Here is an 8,744-nt window from a genome sequence, read left to right as displayed (position 1 = left end):
TGTCAGCGTTCAACGTTGATTCAATGTTTCTGGCTGACATTGATTCAATGTTGTTTCAATCATTCTGTGCTATCTGGGAAGTGCCTTGCAAAGGTATTTATGCTTAGATTAAATTACACACGTTTGAACTTCGTTTAGCATTTCGGCGATGTCTGAAAACAATGTCCCTCACTTTTGTTTGGGGGTATCAGAGGAACAAAAGTGTTGAAAACAATTAGATTTTTTTTAACATCCATGTATCCTTTCGTTTCTAACTTCATGATTATGCACTGCTTGGTGTTGGTCTATCAAGTAAAATACAGCTAAGTTACATTCAGATTTGTGCTTGCAAAGAGGAAAAAAAGAAAAAAAAAAAGAAAAAAAAAGGGTTAAGGGTTATGAAAACTTTGGCAAGTACATTCATCCAAAGGCCAGAAAGGCCAGCTATGCTATGCGAAAAGATTAGTTAAAAAAAAAAATCTTAAAAATTCAAAATAGTCTTCTATTGAGTAAAAAAAATATTATGTTACAATACTGTCCCCTAATGGATGTTTGTAGTACAAAAAAAATCAACCAGTTTCAACATTTTTGACACATAAACAGAGAAGAGGAACAGAAAAAAAAGAGAAAGATTTAAAAGAGGAATGTTTTCTGCGGGTGTTTCCGTTGCCGCATTCGGTCGGCATTTACAGATTCCCACCTTGAATTTGGGCACAAAGCGGCTGAACTCCTGGTGCCAGTTGTTGAGCGTGGACGCCGGAGAGATGATCAGGAACGGACCCCAGATGTTGTCTCTCTGCGGGGGAAAAGAGCAGACCTCATCAGCCGCCACACCAGGTGGTCTTTGCGTATGCGGTTGAAAGTGGGACCCGAAAAACAGGAAGTCCTACGAGGAACGCAGCGTGCGTCTTTCTGTCATCGATCTAAACAAGCCGCATACAACCTTTGATTACCACTTCTTCCCTTCTTAAGAGGAAAGAGACTAAATAAAGCTGGCAATTTCGCTATTCACATGTGTGAAATCTGACATATTTACTTATGCAGTCAAATGTTCCAGCACCTGCAAAAAAAACAAAAAAAAGCAGAGTTGCAAACCAGGAACTCTTTAGAGGAAGCAGGTGCACAAAGAGGCAGCCCGGTAGATGTTTCCACGAGTGAAAAACAATGGAGACGAGATAAAATTCCAGCATGTTACGGAGGAGAGGTGTAAACGAGCCCGTCGCCCCTTTGACCCAGTCCTCTCTCTCTCACCTCCGCTAGGTGGGCCAGCAGGGCGATGCTTTGAACCGTCTTCCCAAGTCCCATTTCATCAGCCAAGATTCCATTAATCCCCTGTGGCAAAGAGAAGAAAACAAACGGAGAGCTAAATTACTCCATGTGGGCGTTTAATAGCGTAATTTTATGGTTTGCCCAAAAAATAATACAAAGCAAGGATTGCACAACAAAAACACCTTAAAGTTTGTGTTTTTTGATGTACGCTGACCACGCACTCTCATCTAAACACTTGATTCTTTTAGTAATACAGACAGAAAAGCTACCAATGTGCAAGAGTATTTGCAGCGCTTTAAGTTTTTCCGCATTTCTCATTTCGCAACCTTCACAGCAACAAAATTGTGAAGTAAAAAAAAAGAAAAAAAAAAAAGTACTTTTTTTTTTTTTTAATCTGAAAAGTGTGTTTTGGATTTTCGTTGTTCTCAAACCCTGACTGTGATGCCAGATCAGAACACACGTAGCGCTTTTTCAACATTATAACGTTAAAGTCGGAAACATGGAATCCATTTTCCCCTGAGGCGAGCTGAAACGCTGACTCAGCTCACCACACAACACATGTCCTTCTAACAATCCGAGACGAGGTCGTGCCCAGAAAACCTCTGCAGTGTTTTTGTTTATGGTTTCCGTCTTGTGTAAGAAGGTTTCGCTTTACATCTCTTCTGCGGACTGTGTAGCTAGACTCAGTATCTGACGATTTTTTTCCCCCTTTCTTTTTCACACTTCCCAAAACCTTCTGCAATATTTCAGAATATTGCTGCTGAAAGACCAAAGGTTTGTTTTCTTTACAATTCATCTTCGAGGCATACTTTTTCTTTTTTTTTTAAAGGATAATTCATCATGTGAAGTCATACTGGTGAGAACAGACCCAGACCATGCTTGGAAAGACTCAGCCTTTAGTAGCTGCTCCCTATATAATAGATGAAACTTAAAAAAAAAATAATTAAAAAAAAATCCTATTTGAGGCCCGATTACATTTTTAGGCTAATGCTAATGATGCGATTAGGAAACCAAAAACACAAAACAATGCTCCAAAACCTTAAAAACAAAAAAGCTTTCAGTTTCCCAGTCAAGTTTTTACTGAGAGAGACAGACGAACTTACCTGTTCATAGAGGTTGGCCAGCCAGTTCATGCCTTTGAGCTGATAACCCTTGAGTTTTCCGTTGAAAATGGTGGGCTGAGGAATGTCCTCGCCTGCTTGGATGGAGGGGTTTGACAGACTGTAGCTCTCTCCAAACCCAGAGGCCAGTCCTGAGGACATGCTGCCCGCAACATGCAGAGAGGCACTGCGGCTGTCTTTGGCCTCTTCGTCAAACATCCTGGTCTACATGAAGACACGACAGAGGTATATTTAAGAGTTCTTCTTTTTGTAGGCGATGACAGAATCTCCATTGATGGAGGGATATCAGCTTACTCTCTCTTGGTGAATCTGATAAGCTTCTCTAGCATTCCTCAAGGCCTGCGATTTGTAGTATTCGCTGTCTGTAAGCACATAAAATCATTTGATATAAACGATTAGAATCAAATTCAATATGAAGTTTTTACTGATCACATACGGTATTGGTTGAACAAAACAAAGTAAAGCTGGAAATTTGGTATGTTTTTTTTTTTTTTTTTTTTTAAGATTGCCTCACTGCGTTTGTCTAATAAATCAAATAAATTCCTCAAGCTGCTTATCATACCATAATCCTCCTGTCCAACATTGACCATCACGCCTCCCCCCACATCGATTTGTCTCTGTGACGAATTGTCTTCGAGCTTTCGCAAAATGTCCTCCTGCGTCGTGTCCCCTCCCGGTGCTCCCATGCTGGCCTTGCCGCTCATGAAGTGAGCGTACAGCTCCGTCTGAGTGATCAGAAAGTTCAGCTTGCGCTGCTGACGTTTAGCCTGCGGAGGGAGTAAACTTCAGTGCATCCAAGATTGTAAAAGAACATTTTTCATGTCAAAATTCAATCCCTTTGCTGTACAAATCTCATTCTTAGTCCTTTTTAGTCAGAAAATAGTTAAATCCAATTGAATGCCTTGTCCAGACTGTGTAGGAACCCCGTTCTGACGTCTCCATCCACATCGACCCAGTAGTGACCCACCTCTCTCATCTCTTCGTCGAGTTTCCGCTGCTCCAGAGCTTCCTTCTCGGCTCTCTTCCTGTGCTCTTTTTCCACTTTGTCATATTTCTTCCAGTAGAGCATCATCTCCTTGGTGAGGCGCCGCGCGCGGGGCAGCGTCTCTTTGCAGTTCTTCTGAGCCTGGATGGCGGCACGCCGGACCTCTCGCATGCACTGGTGGGCCAGCTGGAATAACACCGAGCAGCTGTTAACGCTCAGAGCCGTAAAATGACTTGATGACGTCAGTAAAAGTTTATTTTAAGCATGTAGTTGTCTGTAAAGTTGACTTACTTTTTTAGCGTTGGTGAGTACTACGTTTTTGGCAGACGTCTTCTGCTTGAAAGACTGTAATAAAGATGAAGAAAAATAAAAGGTTATAAAGGACAAAAAACAATCTTCAGGTCATATTTTGTCCACAATCGTAGAGCAAATGCGGGTTTGTCCCTTGGTTCTTACACACTGACCTTAGGGATCTCCTTTTTAGCGATGGTGAGCCACAGTTTACGCCGCCGTGCGTTCAGCTGTTCAACAGTGAGATGCTTTTTCTTCACCATGGGCAGTGGAGCATCGTGGGAAAACTTTGCAAACACCTTGGTGATGTACGGACGCTCCTCGCTGAGAAATTCTTCTCCTCTTTTCTTTTTCTTCTTCACTTTCTTTAATTTTGCTAAACAAAAACAACAACAAAAAAAAAAAGAAAAAAGTGGAATATTTTATGCTTTTTAAGCAGCAACATCATCAACATCTTCCCTTACCTTTGATTTTCTTCTCATCTTTAATTTTCTTTTTCTTCGTTCCCAGGTGGCGCTGCTGCTCATAGAAAGGATCGTGACTTGACAGGAGTCCTGTGCTGTAGTACTGATACTGACAGAGCTGCACGGAGAGATGCACAAAATGATCAGAAGGGGGAACTCTTAAGTGGGCGGGACTCTTAGCATGGATCCCGGTCGCCGGCACCTCTCGGTCGGAGTAGAACTTGCTCTGATGCTGCCGATTGTAGCGGTGTAACCGAAGCATGTCGTGGAGCTCCTCCCGAGACAAACTGAAGTTAGCGTCGTCGGACTCTGCGTCAGAGTCTGTGGTGTCGTCACTCAGGAGGATGTTCTGCAGAATACACAAGAAAGGAGGCTAAAACGGAATGCAAATGGTTCAAAATAAGCCAATAAAAAAAAAAAATGGGAGCAGCACTTCAAGTAGTTATTAACTGTAAATACCAGATTGTTAAGCTATATATGGCAATCCTTCACTAATAAACTATCAAATAGTTGTTTATTGAATGTTAATTATAATATAGTTAACTATAAATTAACTGGTCATTTGTGTAATATGTTTACATGCTTAAAAGAAAGCGGCTGTCATTACCTTGAGCCATTTCCTGTTCTTTTTCAACTTTGAAAAATTGTAGAGATTCGTTTTGTCGGCCTTTTGGTCTGCTGGATTGAAGCGATGGGAAGAATGTCATATTTTATAAATAAACATGATGCAGTGAGGTTTGTGCAGGAGAAAAACATCTCGTCTCCCAACGTCCTCTTACCTTTGCCTTGCAGTACTCCGTTAAGGGGTTTGCAGTCTGACAGCGCATCTTCTTGCTCGCATGGCTCACTCTTCACCGACAACGCTGCGTGTTGGTTGGAGGCGTCCAGGGAAAGGCCCGTCCCCAAAGCGCCGTCGCTGTCATCGCTATCGTCGCTACAGTAACAACACGAAACTTTAGTGCACTGATCTGCAGTCCGTCCCTGTGACATCCCCTTCCTCTTCTCTATACCTTATGTCTCTGTTAAAGATAGAAGCGGTTTGTCGCAGGAAACTGTCCAACTTCAGAGATCTTTCCAAGCGCTGCAGGTAGAGAGGCTTGGCCAGGCCAGAGAGCCCCGGCGTCCTGTCCTCCTGGCGGCCATCTTGCCCTGACGCCATGCAGCACTTACTCCTCCGCCCAGCAGGGCAGAACCCTTTACTGAAGAAATGCACACACTGAAGATGAGTAAGTTATACACGACTGGCGGGGGGCCAAGAGGCTAATTCCAGGATGCGCAGTATTCTAGAAGCACATAATCCATGCACAAGGCCACAGAGGATCTTTACCTTTTGGGAAAGAAATGGCATTCCTCTTGAGTCCAAGATGAATTACCTCACAAAGGTGAAAGAGTCTAGAAAAGAAGAAATCCAATCATTTTCTGTTACACGTGATGCATGTACGTGTAACATGCATCATGTTACACGTACTTTGTCATATTTCAAAGTGCGGAGACAGCTATTTACTTAAATTCTAACAGTTTAATTCTGCCACAATTGGCCCTTAGAGGACAAAATGAAAATGAGTTTGACAGCCCTGCTGTATTATTGCTTAGCAGCACAGTTTCTCTAATTTTATGAAATGAGGAAGTAAAGAAGTGAATTCTTGTGAAAAGACCATGCGAAAAGTAGTACGCATAAAAAAAAACTATAGATGAAATGAGGGTCACTATTAGGAAAGCAACTAACAATTATTTTCGTAATCGTTTATTCTATTGATTATTGTGATGATTAATCTGACAAGACTTTTCATTGAACTACTTAATATTGTATGTCCTACAATATTAAAAGTAAAATATACGTATATATATGAAAATACAAATAATCCAATTCTTTTTATTGTGTAAAATGCAATAACAGCATTCCTTTGGTGTATACTTGATCCTTAGTAGCAAAGGATGCATCCAGGTAGCTGCTAAATAATACTTCTAACATGAAAATGTGAAAAGCTCAGCCCTTTCTGCTTCACTTAACATCAAGTGGTGATTACTTTTTGGATTATGTAATTGGATAGCAGTAGATTTTTTTGTTTGTTTGTTTTACTTAATTTGAACCAAGTGAAGCTAAAACTAGGCCATATTTGTAAATAGAACATATTTACAAATATGTAGTTTTTTTTTTTTTACTTTTTTCAGTCTGTACACACTAGTTAATGAGTAACTGCTAAATTAGTTGACCATCTATTCAATGATCACTTCATCTCAGTTAATCCAATTACTTATGTTAGTCCTTGTTGCTAAGTTATAGTAGTTCATAGCACCTGCATTACATTAGTGAAGATATGTGCTTCTAATATGGAAACTCCTCTGTGTGTGTGTGTGTGTGTGTATATATATATATATATATATATATATATATATATATATTTTTTTTTTTTTTATATATATTTTACAGACGAATTGGTAATTGGAGGACACTTTAATATGTTTCTGGAAACCTTGATCTGCTCAAAAGGTTTTTATTAAACATTTGGACTCTTTAATGACTCCATTTTTGAGAGCATGTATAGCTCATAAAATAAGCAAAATACATTTATGCGGTCCAAAATTTCAGGAGGATTGGAACTCCCAAATTCCTTGCTGTTCTACAGGGCCTCAGCGATAAAGCCTTTACATTTCTGGCTCATGTAACGTCTCAAATTATGGAAGTTGTGACTCCTTATTATTCTTGGAGTATCTGAAACCTCACATACATTAACCAAAACTGGATCACAATTTCCTATTGTCTCATAACAGCAGGGGAAAAAAACAAATAAATGCTCACATTATGGAAGAATAAGAATGTTCCAACAATTAAGATATGGACAGAGGGTATAACAAAGGCATTCCATTTGTAAAAAACAAGATATGTTTTGAAGCATAGACTCTAAATAAATATTTGATCAAACTTGCCAACCCATTCTGAGATACAGGTGTAGCTCATGAGTGATATAACCTTTGTAACCCTGGCTAATTCTGTTAAATTGGTCATACTAATATTATCCTATCTGTAAAACTGTTCTGTTTTGTCTGAGGATCTGTAGATACAGATAAATATTTAAATTATTCTTTTAACTTAACTAAAAAATGTCTAATGCCTGGAACAAATAATTTTGAGTTACTCTGTAAGAGTCCCAACTTGAATCTAAGGTGAAGAATCTATGGCAGTGGCAGGAAAGATCAGTGACAGACTTTAGTCAAAAATTGAAAAAGAGGGGTCAGTGTTTGAATCCAGTGATGTCAATATAGCTTTTTACAATAACTGAGAAGGGCACAAATATTTTTACATGCTATATTGTGTGTGTCCGTTTGTATGTGAGGATAAAAATTGTAATGTGAATTGCCATGTTTGGTTTGCTTTAGAAGTGTTAAAGATTAAATTAAAATAAAGACAGGCTTTGTTGTTTTTAGAATGCAGAAATGTGTTTTATCATTACTATTTGTCTGTCATATTTCGTTATAGAGAAGTACATCCAGACGAGCGCTGATGGAGGGCTCCTCTTGCTAGCTAACCTTCGGACGGTTAGCATACAAGCTAACGACCGTTAGCTGGCTCCGATCAGTTATAGAAAGGGGTCAAGGTGCTGGTGCACACATGCGCTGACAGCTGTTTATTAAACCAGCCCTAATATTCAAGTCAATATTGGTAGATTCCTTCAGTAGCCACCAAATGTAATTAGACAACTGTTTGTTGTATCATTTTTAACGTGGTTTATTATCAGAAATGCTAGCTGGCTAGCTTATCAGAAACGAAGGAGTTCTGACGAGGACATCGTCTCACGCCATAAATATGAAGTATTCAAACTGGTTCTGTCTCTTTAAGGCCACCACCTCCCAGCCTAAACAATGTATAAAGATATATCAGTTTAATAATAATTTGTTGGCTTGCTTGCTGTTACGACACCGAGGCCCAGCGCCCGCGCCTCTCGTACCCTTGCAGCGGGTAATAGCAGAGGCTCGGCTGCCTGGTATATGCACGATCCCCATCTTTTAATTCTTTCTCCCTCCTGGCCATCTTCCCCATTGCTCCTTCGCCATAACAACCACCGCGGAGTCTCTCACCTCAGCCCCGTGTCCCCCCTCCGGTCCCTCTCGTCGCTGCTGCCGACTCTCGGTTCTGTGGCTCCAAAATGGCGGTTTGAGGCACCAAGCGAGTCTGTGAGCTTTGAGTCGGCAGCAGCAGCAGAGAGGCGGCCACTTTCTGTTACTGAGAGAGCAGAGACACGACGCCATGGCCAGGTTACAGCAAGGAGCAGGCGCTTTAATCAATACCAGATAGAGAGACGAGAGTCAACCGGTATCTTTGAGCCAACACCAGCAACCAAAAAAAAATTAGCAAGATTTCTTTACGGTTAAAAAATGTTATATTACTCTTACATATGACATTGCAAGTCGTATAAATATGCATAATACAAGCACGACGATGAATTTCCGATCTCGATTGATAGTGTCTGCTTTCTGCGAAGATTGCCGAACAACGTCTTTCGTCACCACAAGGGAACTCCGTTTTTGGTAAGATGAGGCAGCAACGTTTAAGAAATTTTAAGGTAAAGGGAATAAACCGGATTTTGCTTTAAAATAATAAATAAAATAAAATAAAAAACTCCATAGTATTGCTAT

At 40.3% G+C, this 8,744-nt stretch overlaps 1 protein-coding gene across 2 annotated transcripts; it reads right to left on the bottom strand.

The window, feature by feature from the left end:
• Positions 1 to 505: 505 nt before the first annotated feature.
• ino80 (INO80 complex ATPase subunit) lies at positions 506 to 8,342 on the bottom strand. 2 transcript variants are annotated; one of them, XM_015053922.1, is made up of 15 exons: positions 8,187 to 8,342; positions 5,437 to 5,501; positions 5,120 to 5,308; positions 4,889 to 5,043; positions 4,717 to 4,784; positions 4,312 to 4,458; positions 4,110 to 4,227; positions 3,819 to 4,021; positions 3,646 to 3,699; positions 3,337 to 3,540; positions 2,932 to 3,136; positions 2,664 to 2,731; positions 2,352 to 2,573; positions 1,231 to 1,311; positions 506 to 775 (listed from the first exon to the last, which is right to left on the bottom strand). In XM_015053922.1, exons 3-15 carry the CDS (start codon positions 5,266 to 5,268, stop codon positions 521 to 523), a joined length of 1,929 nt encoding a protein of 642 aa, XP_014909408.1. In that variant the 5' UTR covers positions 5,269 to 5,308; positions 5,437 to 5,501; positions 8,187 to 8,342; the 3' UTR covers positions 506 to 520. The 2 variants fall into 2 exon arrangements, with proteins under 2 accessions (XP_014909408.1, XP_014909407.1); XM_015053921.1 differs by having other exon boundaries at positions 4,717 to 4,787; positions 8,187 to 8,339.
• Positions 8,343 to 8,744: the final 402 nt, after the last annotated feature.

The sequence above is a fragment of the Poecilia latipinna genome, unplaced genomic scaffold (genome assembly GCF_001443285.1).
Source record: "Poecilia latipinna isolate Pla-1442-1.1 unplaced genomic scaffold, P_latipinna-1.0 Scaffold1213, whole genome shotgun sequence".
Lineage (NCBI taxonomy): Eukaryota > Metazoa > Chordata > Actinopteri > Cyprinodontiformes > Poeciliidae > Poecilia > Poecilia latipinna.
Note: the sequence above shows the minus strand (reverse complement) of the source record. Positions and strands in the feature narration are given on the sequence as shown.